The following is a 17788-nucleotide window of genomic DNA, read 5'->3' on the forward strand; positions in this document are numbered from 1 at the left end:
TCTGCTCAGGCCCTGATCCCAGGGTCCTGGGATGGAGACCCAGGTCAGGCTTCCTGTCCAGTGGGGAGTCTGCTTCTCTCCCTTCCCATGCTCCTGCTCTCAATATCTTTTTTAAAAAATATCTTTTTTTTAAAAAATGAGGGAGAAAATGTAGAACATGTATATGTCAATTACCATAACACTTAAGGTACATCTATACTTTATTTCATCATGAAGTTGATTTCTAAGTCTGTTCACTGAAAGAAGTACTTAGGCTTTTTCCCCTTATTATTAGCATTGGGATTTAATAGAAGATCTACTTCACCTAGAAGTATATGGTACTTACTAAATACTAAATAAGTATTAATTTCATTCATCTTTATTTAAAAATTGCTTAGATCAATGTACTCCTTTCTGTTCTCTGTGAAATACTAATACTGCATGCAAAAATGATTCTGTGATGAACTAAGTCTGGGAACTGCCAGATTAAACAGGGCTTAACTGCCTTCTGTTCTACAGAATTTTGCAGGGTCTTTAATATTTGAATGTGCATTATAATGATCTAAGATAGGGATATGGTATTCCCCAAAGACATCTGAGTACAGAGTACATTCCCTTTTAATTTATTTTTTCTTATAATTGACATACAATGTTATATGTTTCAGGTGTACAGCACAGTGATTTGACTATTCTATACATCACTCAGTGCTCATCTGGCTAAGTGTAGTCACCCTCTGTCACCATATGGTATTACAGTGTTATTCACTATATACCGTATGCTGTACTTACATGCCCTATACTGTACTCTTCGTGACTTATTCATTAAAGATTTTATTTATTTATTCATTTATTTAGAAAGAGAGAAAATGCAAGGGGGGGGGGGTAAGAGCAGAGGGGGAGGGACAATCTCAAACGAACTTTGCTCTGAGTGCAGAGCCCCCATGCGGGACTTAATCTCATGACTCTGAGATCATGACCTGAGCTGAAACCAAGAACTGGATACTTAACCAATGGAGCCACTCACACACCCCTCGTGACTTACTTATTTAATAATGGGGTTTTGTACTTCTTAGTCCCCTTCCCCCATTTCACCTACCCCCCCCCAACCCCTGCCCTCAGGCAATCACCAATTTGTTCTCGGTATTTAGGAGTCTGTTTCTCAGTGTGTGGTGGTTGTTGTTTGTAACGCTTGCTTCAAGCAACACCAATACTCCCAGACCAGTTTTAGGGAGAGCTGATTAATCTGAAGAGCAACGGAGAAAGAAATTTAAAATAAGCGTCAGCAGGATGATGCTAACAGCATCATGAAACAGGAGAGACAAGTGTGTAACGGAGGACTGTTTCATTCTGCACAGAGTGAGGCTCCTTTCTTTCGGGCAGAAATGAGCAGTATAGATGAGAGTCAGGAGAGAGGTCAGGGCTGAGGTTATTGATTATTATTGATTAAAACTTTGATCTATGACAATCCCTCATGAGATGGATCACAAGTAGCCTTTTACGAATATTAGTTAAAATACCAGGTTTACAAAAGATTTACATTTTCAAAGAAAATAAAGGGTTTTAAAACTTTTCTGAAAAAAAAAATACAGACTTTGCTGTATGTCATGATTTGAAGACAGTTTATTTTCTCAGCAATTGGTGAGTCAATGAATACTTTGATAAATCTGCGAGTGGAGACTGGGCTTCCAGCTCCTCAAATCAATAGGAGGAGGCAGCCCATCCCCACATGGGAGTACGAGTTTAATTGCCGAAATAGAAAAGGGGAGAGAAGTCTTGTGAGGGTTTGGGTGAACGGAAGGAGACAGGAAAGGAGGAAGAGGAAGACATGGGATCGCAGGGACCCGGAATGAAGACTGCCAAGTACACTGTCACACGCTGTAGAACAGAATTCACCTCCAAGCCCCACGAACTGAAAAAAGTTTGCTTTTTGCTTAATGTGGTTTGATTTTTTTTTTTTAAGAAATGAATTTTTTCTTTGGCAGATTACCAAGACAGCATCTATGTGTATGAAAAGAAATGGGAGAGTCAAGATCCAGGTGACCCCTTGAATGGACTTTGTTGGCTACCTGCCCAACATCTGTTTCCCTCCTTCTGTTTTCCTGACAGGACCCTGTTTGCCTCATGTAACCAAGCAACAGGATCCAGAGGAAGCTAACCCGATCTGCATGCAGCTCGGGAGGAGATACTGGTTTGTCTAATCCAAACGCAACATTCCCCTTGCTGGGTTTGAGGGATGTACGTGTGACCCACTTCTGGCCACTGAGACTGCATGATGGAGAATTTAGGGGAAGTTTTCCCAACTCCTGAGAAATGTACTCAAGAAGGGACAATCATTCCTTTTCCTCTGGACATTTTCACCTCTGGACGTGACAGCTAGAACAGCTTCAACCACAGAGCAGCCAGTCTGAGGAAGGCAGAGGCAAGGTTAGTGCGGAGCCTGGATGATGGCCAGCCAGGGGCCTGCCCTACTCCTGTTATGTGAAGTCATCAATGTGCCTAGTATTTAAAGCAGTTTAAGAATTTTGTTTCTGGCAGGCAAAAGTATGTGAACTAATGTATGCCTATAATAACATCAGTCTAATTGCATTCTGAAAAAGCTTTCCCAGGTAGGAGAGAAAAGAGTGCTGTGAAACCCAGCCTGACCTAAATATTTCATAATCTGCAGCCAATCTAACCTAGGTCATTATACTCTTTAAAAAATGTTTTTATAACTGCTATGCCCACCCGCTGATCCCCTCCAAAGGCATTTTATGCGCTATTATATCAGTTGGGGTCTTCAGAAAAACAGAACCAATTGTGTGTGTGTGTGTGTGTGTGTGTGTACGTGTGTGTGCGCGCGCGCGCGCGCGTGTGTGTGTGTGTGTGTAGACAGATACACAAATGATGAATTTCAGTCCAAAATCTGCAGGGTGGAGACCCACGGCAGAGCTAATGCTGCAGCTGAAGTGTGACGGAAGTCTACTGAAATATCCCTTCTTCCTGAGGAGAGACCAGCATTTTTGCTCTATGCAGGCCTTCAACTGACTGGGTGAGGCTCACCCACATTATGAAGGGCAATCTGCTTTACTCAGAGTCTACCAATTTAAATATAAATCTCATTCAGAAACATCCCCACAGAACACATGCAGCATGATATTTGATAAATGTCTGGTAACATGGCCCTGCTGAGCTGACACATAACATTAACCACTACAACTACTGTTTTAAGTTCCTAACCAATTTCCAGGGACTTCATCACACTCTGGGCATATCCAAGGCATTATGTCAAGCACAGATGAATGTAGAAGCCAGATAGGAAGGAGTGGATGGGCAGAAGGTGCAGACAAATGAGCAGACTCCTAGGGTCCTGCTTCAGAAGGCAGTGGTGGTTTGAAAGAACAGTGGGATTAAAGGCTGAGGTGGACAACTGACACAGCCCAGTCCAGACGGGAGCACTTACAAGCACGTATGGAGAGACTAGACCCTCCTCCTCCCAACTTTTGGGCTGCTTTAATGCTTCTCTTCCAATATAAGTAATCTATTTTTCTTTAGACAATGTCCTGGACGTTCTCCAGAAAGCACTCAGGAGGAATAAAGATCTAGGAAATGAAATTTGTAGACTGGCAATGCTTTTGAGATTTCATATATTAGTTTTAAGATTGCTCATTAGTATTAACAAACTCAGGAGAACAGAATGACCCACCTTTTCCTAGAATCTTCAGAGTTGAATTATTACCATTTTTTCTATAAATCTTTTCCTTGCATTTGCTATACACTGAGACTGCAGACTGCATATTTTTGCTGTTACAAATTTCACTATTTGGCCAGCTTCTATATTTTCTAAGATCTGGGTATTGTTAATATAAATGAAGCTTTCATAAAGAGAGTATGAATTTTGAAATAACTGTTTTGCCTGGAAGATGAGAGTTGGTACCTATCATTAACTGCAGCCCTACAGAGTATCCACTTAACTGAGCCACCCTGACACCCCAAATTAAACCAATTTAAATATTTAGTCTCAAACATCCAATGCGGCACCATCATTTTCCAAGTTTAGAGCTTCCATGGGCAGCTAGGCTTTAAGTAACCAAATGTGTACAATGGCCCTGGACTGGAGAAAAGCTGTGCGCGCTGCTTTATTGTGAATGCAGAATTTCCTCAAAAGAATTTTCCTCTAAGCCCTTCTTTTGCACTATCTTTTCAGCTCTCGAGCTCACTGGCTGCCAATAATCACGCTGTAGCATTCAACTTTGACCTGACAGGAGCACTATTTGCTCTGATCGGTGCTCTGGCTTGCAAGCAAGCATTATTTTACTGTAAGGATGATTTCAGGCAGATCACGGCAGCTCTGGCAAACTATCTGGCCATACTGTACACAAAATGTTCATAGGCCAACTTTGCCAACTCTTCCCATTTCCCAAAGGCTACCACTGAAGCTCCTTGTAATACAAACATGTTAATTATCACATCTTTTCAGCGAAAGTCATTCTGAGTCTATGGAGTGCAATTATCAATTACCCATACACTCACTCAAAAGGACATAGGACTATGTCCGAGATCTTCACGCTAATTCCTTCAGCATTTCTTGAATACCCACTGTGTTTTAGACATTGTGTTTTAGGGGGCTCCAGATGAGGAGAAATGATCCTGGCTCTCCAAGAAATCCGGTGGAATGGCCATAAGATAATCAGGTGAATGTCGTAAGTGACATACTGGAAGCAATCAGTTCCAGACTTGGGGAGAGAATTAGGGGCTATTTTACTGGGGATGGAGGGTATTTCTTAAAACAGTGAAAAAGGTCCAATTTTATGTTTTGAGCCGCTTTGGATCCACAGCGTGCTTACATCTTTCGTACTTCAACTCTGGTTCCTAAAAACAATAGCCAATAACATGGGAAACAAGGCTTTTGCATATATATATATATACATATATATATATATGTATATATATATATCAGGCATAAAGTGGTCAGGCTGCAGGAGACATACAGAGCTTACTTTGTGTTGGGACACTCGGTGGGATATGGATTGTGTGACCACTTGGCAAAGTGCGTACAATGTGGGACACTGAAAAGTCACAGGCTAAACGAACGGTATCTTCCTAATCACTAAGAGTTGAATAATACTTGTTTTAGCAGTGAGGATATGTAGGGACACCTGGGTGGTTCAGTTGGTCAAGTGTCTGCCTTTGGCTCGGTCACTCCCAAGGTCCTGGGATTGAGTCTTGCATCCGGTTCCCTGCTCAGTAGGAATCGGCTTCTCCCTCTCCCTCTGCCACTGGCCCCTGCTCACATCCTCTCTGGCTCTCTGGCTCTCAAATAAATAAATGAAATCTTAAAAAAAAAAAAAAAAAAAAAAGAACAGTGAGGATATATAGAAACTTCTGGGCTTATTTTTAGAGCTTTTGACTCTAATTCCAACAGTCACATCACCAATTGGAGGCTCAAATGCCAAAGAGAAGTAATAATAATCACACACACACACACACACACACACACACACACACACACGTATGTGCCAGCACAAACACATATATAATATCCATTAAATTGTTGTGATGATGGAATTTCAAAAAATACTAAAAGCACTGGCACATATTGGTTCTCAGCTCTGTTAGCTGACTCTAGGCCTAGAAATTCTATACACTGGCCTTTGACTTAAATCTCTAGAAAACTGAGGTCAGGCTTCTCACCCATGTAACTGTTGCCTTCTCTAATTTCCAACCCTGGGTGACTTGACTTCAGGATATCTGTAAAACTGAAAAGGTATGCAGTCTTTGAAGTGGATGGTATTATCCTACAATGTGCCAGCTGTTTTGATCCTTTAATTGTAATGATATAGTTCTAGGACAGCATGTGACAGAAGTCAACAGATTATTTTTCTCATTCTTTTATTCTTTACTTGTACTATTTCCAGCTCTCTAACAAAGAAGGGATTTCAAAATTCTCAGTTATCCAGGATCCCTGAAGGGAGGTTTCACTGTATCTCAGGAGTGGGTCCAGAGGAATTATCCCAACCCATAACTAGGCTCTATGAGGATGGCCAATGACAGAGCAAGGGCCTGAAGTGACAAAAATAAAATAAAAAATAAAGGACCAAATTATGTTACCAATTTAAGACATATGGAAAAGGTCCTTCTGTTTCCTCTAACAAATACTACATAGGAAGAGGCATAACTTCTGTACAAATAAAGGACTCCTCCCAAGCGTGCAACAGTCCTGTGGTAGACTGTAAACACGGACCCAAACTATCCCATCCTTCCATCCACATTCTTTGGTCGAGCCCACCTACAACTTGGCTGGCCCCAGGACTCGCTCGGACTGGCCATTAGTAAACATGACATAGCAGATGTTTGCAAAGCCCTTGTTCTCAGAGGCTCCTCCATTTGCTGCTCTTAGGAACCTTGCTACAACCTTGTGAACAAACCCAGCCTATTCTGCCACATGGTGAACAATTTGCAGCAAGGGCAACCTGACCTCCAGCTGACTTTTTGTCAAGTGCCAACCAGGTAAATGAGCCCAACCCAGACCAGCCAGCTCCAGTAGATGCAGCCCAGACTAGAGAAACTGCCCAACAGACCACAGGACAATGAGAAAGAACACTTATTGTTTTAAGTCAGTACGTTTTAGGGTAGTTAGCAAAAGCTAAGTGGTAGGGAGGCCTGGGTGGCTCAGTCAATTAAGCGTCTGCCTTTGGCTCACGTAATGATCACAGGGTTCTGGGATCGAGTCCCACACTGGGCTCCTTGTTCAGCGGGGAACCTGCCTCTCTCTCTGCCTACTGATCCCCCTGCCTGTGCTCTCTCTTGTCTGACAAATATATAAAATCTTAAAAAAAAAAAAAAGCTAATTGATAAAATTACATATTGTTTTTTGATTGCTCTATATAAATACATTGTGTATATGTACATGTATACTGTCTTCTAGAAATGAGCACAAAGACCGTAATATTTTTTTAAAGATTTATTTATTTGACACACAGAGAGAGAGACAGAGAGAGAGGGAACACAAGCAGGGGGAGTGGGCAAAGGGAGAAGCAGGCTTCCCGCTGAGCAGGGATCCTGATGCAGGGCTTGATCCCCAGACCCTGGAATCATGACCTGAGCTAAAGGCAGACGCTTAAAAACTGAGCCACCCAGGTGCCCCAAAGACCTTAATAGTAACTTGCTAAATATTCACAGCTTATTTCATTGTCATCCAAGAGAAGGAAAAATGTCACTACTCAGTGATGTCAGAGTGTTTCCAGTGTTGTTCTCTTTATAGCAATATTTGTAACTTTTCCAGAGTAAAAGGTCTAGATTTCATTAGATTGTCAAAGGTGCTCATGAACACAATAGGTTAAGATCTGATGCTTAAAGGGGTAGTTCTAGTATGAGGGAAGAGTGTTGGAAAATGAGATGAGCTTGATTTCTAGATAACAAGCCTAAGTTACTATCCTGATAGTTGAAACGTAGAACTATGCAAGGAAAATTAAAGAATACATTTTGCCAGTATTTCATGAATAAATTCATTATTACTTTGACTTACTATCTCAACATTATTGAAAAGATCATCAAACACACACGTGTGCATTCTAAATTTTCACGACAGTGCCTGCCTCCAAAATTTTCCAGGACTTTCTTCACTTTCAAATATTGCCACTTTGTAACAGAAATTCCAACATTTGATTCTAAATGAAAATTTCCAGGTTTCTTCTCAAGTCCAGAACAAAATCTTTTTTTTTTTGTAGATTAAGTGTCCCAATTTTTTTTTAGAAATCAAGTTATAAGAGGTTATGATCTTGAAAGATAAATAACCCAACTAAAAATGGAAAAATTCTCTAAAGAAGATATACAAAATAGCCGATAAGCACAAGGAAAGATGGTCATTAGGGAAATATAAATGAAAACCACAGTGAGCCACCACTTCATACCCACTAGGATGGCTATAATCAAAACAATGGAAGATTACAGATGTTGTCAAGGATATGGAGAAATTGGATCTCTCATGCATTGCTAATGAAAATGTAAAATGGTGAAGCTACTTTAGAAAACAATTTGGCAGTTCCTCAAAAGTTAAAGAGTTACCAAATGACCCAGCAGTTCTACTCCTAGGTATATATCCATGAGAAATGAAAACATATATTCACCCCAAAACTCATGCATGCATATTCACAGCACCATTATTCATAACAGCTAAAAGGTGGGAATAACCCAATGTCTATCAACTGATGAATGGAAAAGTTGTGGTATATCTATGCTATAGTGGGATATTATTCAGCCAAAAAAAGAATGAAGGACTATCACCTCATTCAATGTGGATGAAGCTTGAAAACATCATGGTAAGTGAAAGAAACCAGGCACAAAAGACCACACAGTGTCTGATTCCAGTTACCTAAAACATCCAGAATAGACTCGTCTATAGAGAAAGAAAGTAGATTAGCGGTTACTCAGGACTGAGAGACTGGAAGGGAATGGGGAATGACAGCTAATGGATATGCAATTTCTTTTAGGTGCGATGAAAATGTCCTAAAATTGATTGTGGTGATGATAGCACAGCTCTGAAAACACTAAAAAGCACTGAATCATGCACTTTAAGAGGGTGAAGTTAATAGTGTCAGAATCTTATCTCAATAACGCTGTTAAAAATTTTGTTTATGATCTTAATTAGGAACACTAATTTACTGCATTAGATTTTGAGTTTTTCACTTCAATATACAATAGTTGCCCCGGGTTTGCCCCATCCCTGCCATTTGGGACTGGGTTTCCAGCTACTGGCAAATTGCCCGGCCACTGTGACTGAAATAAAGTTAGCTGCTGGTCAGCACAGCTTTAGGGAAAGTTCCTACTGCTCTATTCTTGATGGAGGCAGGGCTAGGCACCTGTGTGACCTCTCCCAGCCTACCACCCACACTCTTTTTCCCATAAGAAGGATTTTACCATTCTTGCCTAGGGTCTTAGTAGAACTGGACTCTCTCTATGCTTCTGGAACACTGGTATCCAGTGCTTCCCTTTGTAAATAAACCAGTAAGCTGGACAGGCCCTGCTTATCTTCATCTTCCAGCTCCATTATCCTGGGGTTGGGTCAGGTATGCTTACTTCCTCCACCGCCAGATGAATTTCTAGTATAATCCAGTGGGTCTGAGGTTTCTCTGTACTTCGAGTGAAGCCCCTGGCCCACTCCCCATCTCTATCTTCTTCATCACATACCTAGGATCTTGACTCCTACGTGAATTCAACCCGATTCACTATGTCCCTGCTACCAGGGTTCAGCCTCCACCGTCACTATCCTAATCTTAGTCACCAAGAAGCAGCCACTTTTCCACCACCCATTCTCCTCTACCACACAATTGATTAATTCATGTTTGTCCCACCTCTCCTTAGGGAATGGGTCACAAGGCCTCCAAAAATGAGTGACATACACGAGGTAAGAACTGCAGCATCTAAAGAGGGTTTTACCCCCATCTAAAGAGGGTTTTACCCCTGCTGATTGTTGCTGCATCAAAATGAAGCCTACTGCTGCCATATCAGCCAATCTGTCAAGGATATGGAAATCCATATATTTAAGTAAAACATCCTAATTTATAAAATTTGGTTCAATTTCTTTTATTCTTTTTATTTTAAAGAATTTTATTTAAATTCAAGTTAGTTAACATACAGTGTCGTATTGGTTTCAGGGGCAGAATTTAGTGATTCATCCTAAACGAATCTCATATGCATACATACAAACCTCAGTGCTCATCCCAACAAGCACCCTTCTTAATGCCCATCACCCATTTAGCCCATCCCACCCACATCCCCTCTAGCAGCCCCCAGTTTGTTCTCTGTGATCAATTAATGAAAAAAAAAACATAGTGAAGACCGAAGAGAACCTATTTGTAGGGCAACTTTAACTCAAGAACCACCACTGTGGTTCTTGAGTTAAGAACGGATCTGCCCGACCAATGTTCCATTCTCCCAGCAGCATTCTCCCAGTCTGCATTCTGCCACAGTGGGCTCACACTCACAGTTCTGACAAAACAGTTCTCAAGGGCCAAAAGAAAAACATGGAACGAATTTGTAGGTATAGATAGTTATAAATATACAAAATGTTAACTTTATAAACACACAAGAGATAGGGTTATTTTGATGTCTCAGGTGAAATCCCATAGAGAACATACATGGACCCCACAAGAAGGCTGCATGGTCACTTCCAAAAGAAGACTCTCTCCAATGAGCAAATCAAAGTTCTAATTTTTCTTGTTTGAGACAGTCTTTGATAATGACAAGATGAACCTCTGAAAAAGTTATCTAAAGAAATCCAAAACAATACAAAATACTTACACTTAAAAGTCCGGGTTTCAGAGTAATATTATAGAGTTCATTCAATACAACACGTTCATTCTCTAATAGATGGCAACTGAGTACCGGAGTGGGCCAAATCTCTGCTGGAATTTTTACTTCCATGCACCATTTTACTGGACTAGTTTAAATACAATGCCTTATTTCATTCTTCTTCTAAACCAGACCAAAGTGGATTCCTAAGTTGATCCCTCATGGCACATTCAGCTCACTTATGCAAAATGTAGTGTTAGTCGCTGCAATATAGAATTTCTGCTAAAGCAGATTAATTTAGTTTTATTTTCTAGGCACCAGGCATTGTTCAAAGGTAATGATATGGCTGTTAAGACTTTTTCCTTACAAAAACAAAAAAATTCAAATGATGAGTAGCTTGGTATTTAGCTTTGCATGCTTCAAACAGCTGTATACGGTTTACTGTATACCTTAATAAGTCTTAGAGGTGATAAAATTTGAATTTATAGTTCGTGGAAGGAAAGGTAATCCTAGGTAGGTATCCACTAGAATAGGCAATATATAAAGAATTAACACTATAATACAAAAGAATGCAACTGAATGCAAGAATGCAACACCATTCACAAAGATAAACTCAAAATGGATTAAGGACCTACATGTAAGACCTGAAATCATAAAACGGCTAAAACAAAATATAGGCATATATAAACTCTTGGATATCAGCCTTGGTAATATTTTTCTGGATCTAGCTCCTCAGTTCAGGGGAACAAAAGCAAAAACAAATATTTGGGACTACATCAAACTAAAAAAGCTTTTGCACAGTGAAATCATCAACAAAACAAAAAGGCAACCTAGTGAATAAAAGAAGATATTTTCAAATGGTATATCCAATATAGGGTTAGTATCCAAAATACATGAAGACTTTATACAACTCAACATAAGAAACATAACAAAGTTGACTGAAAGATGGGCAGAGGAGCTGAATAGACATTTTTCCAGAGAAGACACACAGATGGCCAACAGAAACATGGAAAGACACTCAACATCATTAATCATCAAGGAAATGTAAAGCAAAACCACAATGAGATGTTACCTTATGCTGGTCAGAATGGCTAGTAACAAAAAGTCAAGAAATAGCAAAGTGTAGGTGAGGATGTAGAGAAAGGGGAGCCCTTGTGTACTCTTGGTGGTAATGGAAATTAGTGCAGCTACTGTGGAAAAGAATATGGAGTATCCTCAAAAAATTAAAATACTAGGAAAAAAATTAAAATACTAGAAACACTATATAATCCAGTAATTCTAATTCTGGGTATCTACCTAAAGAAAATGAAAACACCAATTCAACAAGATATATGCACTCTTATGTTCATTGCAGTATTATTGATAATAGCCAAGATATGGAAGCAAACGAAGAGTCCAATGATAGATGAATAGATAAAGAAGATGTAGTGTGTGTGCACACACATGGGCACGCTCACGCACGCAAGTGCACACACACACACGATGAATATTACTCAGCCATAAAAAAAGAATGAAATCTTATCATTTGGGACAACATCCCCTAGTGGGCATTATACTAAGTGAAATAAGTCAGACAAAGGCAAATACTGTATGATTTTACTTATATGTGGAAACTAAAAAAAAAAAAAACAAAACAAGTGAACCAACAAACGGAAGAAGACTCATACAGACAGAGATCAAACTGGTGGCTGCCAGAGGGGAGGGAAATCATGGGAAGTAGGTGAAGTAGGTAAAGGAGATTAAAAGGTACAAACTTCTATCTATAAAATAAATAAGTTATGAGAATAACAAGTACAACATAGGGAAGATAGCAAATTATTGTAGTAATTCTTTATTGTGACAGATGGTAACTACACTTATCATGGTGAGCATATAATAATGTATATAATTGTCAGATAACTATTTGCACACCCAAACATTTTTTTTTTATTTTATTATTTATTTGACAGAAAGGAAGAGACAGTACAAGTATGCAGAGTGGGAGGCGGAGGGAGAGGGAGAAGCAGGCTCCCTCCTGAGCAGAGAGCCTGATGCGGGGCTTGATCCCAGGACTCTGGGATCATGACCTGAGCTAAAGGCAAAGGCTTAATCCACTGAGCTACCCAGGTGCCCCACCCACCTGAAATTAATGTAACACTGTATGTCAGCTATACCTCAATTAAAAATAAGAAAAAGAACTAACATTATATATAATATACATACATAGGGATATATAGTTTTTATGTGTGTGTGTGTGTGTGTGTGTGTGCAGACATGAAATTTAAAGCAGGAAGAAATTATAGTCAAATTCTGCTGGTGAATGCTTACCTGGTATATCCACATTATCTTTATTAATTACCATTTCTCCACTCATAAGGCTTATGGTCTTTACCATATTTTGCTGGAGTTGGAGGCAATGCTAAATTAGCATTTATCATGAAATGCTATTTCATGAACTTAGTTTTTAAAGAAAAATAATGAGAGTAACTCTAAGCATAGGCTGACCAAATAATTAAACCCATCCTCAAAAGAAATGAGAGGTCTGGGGCGCCTGGGTGGCTCAGCTAATTGACCATCTGACTCTTGGTTTTGACTGAGGTCATGCTCCCAGGGTCATGGGATCGAGCCCTGCAAGAACATGGAGTCTGCTTAGGATTTTCTCTCTCTCTCTCACTGCCCCACCCTGCTGCCCTCAAATCAATCAATAAATCTTTAAAAAAAAAAAAAGAAATAAAAGGTCATGAAAGGTCAAATACACTTCAAAGATCACCTAGAGTCTACTATTTACATAAGAGGAAAACCTACTTAAACATCTGCGGGTTTGTTTGCTCATCTGTACCATGGATGGTGAGTCCAAACTACTGCTCAGATTTCTTCTAAATCTAACATCAGACGACGGATTTTCCCATCAAACCCTAATGTTTCACTAGGATTCTGCCTCCATCTCTCCTATCTAAAGACTCAGAAACTATTATCATAAGTAAGGAAAAATACTATGCTGAATAAACACTCCACGCTGCAGTTGGCTACTACAGATAAATCAACGTCTACAAATAGGCACATCCCCCACTCCGCCACATCTCCCCCACCCTACCTCCCAACATCGCCATACGGCCAGGATTGCCCAAACTTCAGTCATTTGGGTTTCATGTCAAATCTGAGCACCACCTATATTTTTATTCACTTAAAAATGGAACTTAAGGTAGCTGGGTTTTTTTAATATTAGTCATATCCTCAGTGATTATAAGCTGGATTGTCCTAGCTTTATGCACTTTTTCCTAATAAAATTTGAAATAAACACATAGTCTATAAATAAAGAAAAATTCCACCAAGTACCATCAAGAATTGTGTTGTATACCCTCGGTGGTATACATACTAAATTTTGGAAAATACCAGAGCAGCTAATGAAAAGGATATATAATATGCTGGCCTAGAATATATAAGATTTTGCTTTGCTTTTAAAGGAACCTAACACAGTAACATTTCCATTGCATTTATTAGGACAGAAAAATCAACTGTTAATTCCATTACCCTTTCATTAGTTAGAGAATCTGATTCCATAGATTATTTTAAAAAAGGGATAATAGGACCACAAGTTAATGGGTAGAGTTTTCGTTTTACACATGAATTAGCATATATCCCACTCTCGTCATGCCAAGTGTTGATGCCAAATCTTTTGGAACCATCAAGATCAGTGAACTGAGAACGGCATTTTCTGTGGACTATTGAATAATCATCTTGACAAGGATAATCCTATTGGGTGGGGGAAGAAAGAGAAATAATATTGAATGTCCAAAATATGTAAAAACGAGTGATTTCTAAAAGCTTATCTTCAACATGTTAGTCTTATTATGATCCATGTTTAATTTTCACACAATTAACTTAATATCTCAAATTACAAATGTCTCAATGAAAAAATGGCTACTACATTTATAAATACTTTAATTCTAAAAGAAGACTCTAGTTCATGGTTGTTCTATTTATAAAACTCAAAAGATAAATTGTTATACACGTAAAACTTTTGTAAACCATAAATACTGGCCCAAAGAACAACTTAAATTTTATGATCACCTATATAAGACCAAAACAATTATAATTTAAACTACCATTCAATAACTTTTTAAAGTTAATATAAATTATAATCATTCCAAAGAGTAATATCTTGGGTTGTATCTTTAGTAGTTGCTATCAAGTTGTAAATGCCAAACTTAAAGATTCATTCTTCCAAGAAATGCTGATAACCCAGCATCCTGTTTAAGGTATTTATCCTTAAAGTACTTCATAGAAACTTCTATTTTGATAAAATAAGGCACTCTCATTGACCATTTCCCAAAGGAAATATTGATTCTCTCAAATTACATCAAGGGTAATGGTAGACAAGGAACATAAAGCCCTTGGACTGATTATCTAATTTCTGCTTCAAATTGATACTAATTTTAAAGCACTAACACAATATTAAAATTAAATCACTAGAACTATAAAACAATGAAAGAACTCCAAAATAGATTCTAATCTTAGGTTGGTTATTGAAAATAATTGAAAATTTTAACCATGTATTCAACCATAACAATAATCATAGGGTCAATGGATTTACTGTCTATTATGGGTTGGGCACAGTAGTTGAGTGTTTATATTTTTTAATCCATGGCAGAACCCTGACATAGGAATTATTGCTCCCACTTTACATATAAGAAAAGACAATTTGCTTAAAATCTCAGAGAAAAAGGATTTAAAGAATGTCAATATTAAGCAACTCAGCCAGGACTTCAAACTATCTATCTAATTTTAAGATCCATTATCCCTCCAGTACCCTCAGGAAATCCTCAAAAAGTAATAGATGAAAAGAAATACAAATGACAAAATCGTAAAACTACATTACACCCACGTTTCTTTCTATAGTTTGGGCTTTTTTTTCATAGTCAGAGTCTAATATCTTTGGGGCTTGTATGTTGGTTTTGGTCCAGTAGAGGCCCTTTCAATGAGATTTGGGCATTACTGGCCAAACCCGCCTGCTCACAGGGAGCAGGATCTGCTCATTCCTAGGCCAGCTTCTGTCAAATGGAAGGGAGCTTCACATGCAGGGTTGATGTGTTCCTCTAGCATCTCCTAAGCAGACAGGATGATTTATTTTGATCAGGTGAGTGACACGCGTAAACGTGATGTTTTTTAAGAAAAGGATTCTGGCAGCAAGAAGGTAGTGACGACCAAAGGTAAAAGGGACCAGATTCCAGAACTATAATTACAATTAGAATAAGAATTCACAAGTCATCAACCGGTGTGGATAAACGAAATGTGGTCTATCCACACAGTGAAATATTATTTGGCAACACAAAGAATAAGATAATGAAATAGTGACAGATGCTGTAGCACAGGTGAACCACGAAAACAGGCTAAGTGAAAGAAACTAAACCAAAAGAATACGCATTGCATGATTCCTTCTACAGAAAGTAATTTTGCAAGGGACTGGGGGAAGGGGAGAATAAGGAGAGACTGTTAATGGGAGCAGTGGCCAGTTCTACGTGTCAGCTTCACTAGATCCCAGGTCATCCCAACATTTGGCTAAACATTATTTCTGAGTTGTGCCTGTGAGGGTGTTTCTAGATGAAATCAGCATTTGAATCTGTGGACTCAGTAAAGCAGCTGGCTGTCCCCAGTGTAGGTAAGTGGGCAACCTCAAATCTGTTGAGGGCCTTAATGGAAGAAAAAGGCAGAGGAAATAAGAATTCAGTCCCTCTTGCCTGATTGCTTGAGCTCAGACATAAATCTTATCCTGCTCTTGGTACTCGTGATTCTCAGGCTTTCAGACTGGGGCTGATTACACCACCAGCTCTCCTGGGTTTCCAGCTTGCAGAGAGCAGACTGTGGGACTTCTCAGCCTCCTTACCGCATTAGTCAATTCCTTATAATAAATCTGTCTCTCTCTCTCCAAATATATAGATGGCTTCTCTCTGTAGAGAAACTTGATTAATACACATGGGGTTTCCTTTTAGGGGTGATGAAAATGTTGTCAAATTGAGTGTGCCGATGATTTATGACTCTTTGGATATACAAAAATCACTGGATTGTACACTTTAAAAGGGTGAATTTTATGGCATGTGAATTATCTTAGCAAAGCTATCATTTTTAAAAAGTGGACAGTAGGGGTAAGCAATCCTGAAAGTTAGGAAAACTAGTTAAGAGATTGTTTCCTATTAACACATATGGATTTAAGTCCCTCCCATTGTCAGAGGTGCATTGGTGAGCCAGCTCCCTACCAAAAAAAAAAAAAAAAAAAAAAAAAATCCCACAAAACTTTACTCGTGATATTTGACAATTGATATGGCGTAAATACCCCTGCTATGGAAGACTGAGTTACCAAAGCAAGGTCAGTGAACACTGAGTTGGGAAGACAAGAGCAGAATCAGCTCATGCAAACTTTGAAACGTGACTCCAGCTCACCCGGAACCTACTTCTCCCATTTCCCATTGCGTGACGGTCATGCAGTTTGGGTAACTGATCGCACTCCAAAATGTAGGGGCAGAATCTAACCTATGACAATCACAATCACCTCACTCCTTTTTCAATGGTAGTGACTGATCCGGTGTTGGGGCATATGTTTTAAGTTTGCCCAAACTCAAAACTCAAAGAAAAGCTCAAGACTTTTGCTCAGTGATTTGGAGGAAAGAAACTCTTTTTCCATTATTGGACATAAATGAGGAAGCATCCAGCCCAGACTGCTACTGGCAGCCCTCCCTCCAATCAGTTTAGCATGAAATCAACACCCATAAAAGGCAGATTTGAGAGTCAGTAAGAAGCATGATGACATTGCTGTATCACTCCTTTCCTGAAACCTGACTTTTCTTTTCTTTTTTTTTTTTTAAAGAATTTATTTATTTGACAGAGAAAGATCACAAGTAGTCAGAGAGACAGGCAGAGAGAGAGAGAGAGAGGAGGAAGCAGGCTCTCTGCCAAGCAGAGAGCCCGATGTGGGACTCGACCCAAGGACCCTGAGATCATGACCTGAGCCAAAGGCAGTGGCTTAACCCACTGAGTCACCCAGGCGCCCCTGAAACCTGACTTTAAAAAAAAAAAAAAAAAAGTAAACCAATAAACTGCTTTTATTGTCTGGCCTGACCTGAGCTGGGTTTTATACAATCTGCTAAAAGTATCCTAACTAATATGTACCTGAATAATCTGCAATGTTGGAATACTGAGGTACTGAGAATCAGAGTTAAAAAAAAAAAAAAAAAAAGGGTGAGAACTAGGAAGTAGGACACATTTATATAGTCGGAGTAAAGGCAAGCAATGACTTTGTGACTAAACATATGATCAGGTATTAGAAGGATGCACATATTGAACAGATGAACAAACAAACCAGGATAACAAACTACTAGGAACTATTAGAAGGCATTTTAAGGAGGCAGAGCAAGTACGTTTTTCAAAGTTTAATACAAAAGGCACAAGATAGAAAAAAGCAGCTGCACCAAGATTTCGCCTTGAAGGACCGCAGTATTGACTGCAGCTGAGACCCAAGACCAAATTGAGATGTTGAGAGTCTTGAACAAACAAGTAATTGGTGTGT

The 17788-nt window shown here is 39.2% G+C and overlaps 1 protein-coding gene across 5 annotated transcripts in view; it reads right to left on the reverse strand.

The window, feature by feature from the left end:
• CFAP95 (cilia and flagella associated protein 95) overlaps nt 1-17788 on the reverse strand; it is a 171991-nt gene that overhangs the window by 33245 nt on the left and 120958 nt on the right. For 3 of the 5 annotated variants that reach the window (XM_059412324.1, XM_059412325.1, XM_059412321.1), the window contains one exon: nt 12120-13980. The exons of 1 other annotated variant lie outside the window; for it this stretch is intronic. In XM_059412324.1, the coding sequence (XP_059268307.1) occupies nt 13792-13980 (189 nt within the window). In that variant the 3' untranslated portion in view covers nt 12120-13791. Of the gene's footprint in view, nt 1-12119; nt 13981-17788 lie in introns of those variants that run through there. One more of the 5 variants, XM_059412323.1, reaches the window with a different exon arrangement.

The sequence above is a fragment of the Mustela nigripes genome, chromosome 9 (genome assembly GCF_022355385.1).
Source record: "Mustela nigripes isolate SB6536 chromosome 9, MUSNIG.SB6536, whole genome shotgun sequence".
Taxonomy (NCBI): Eukaryota; Metazoa; Chordata; class Mammalia; order Carnivora; family Mustelidae; genus Mustela; species Mustela nigripes.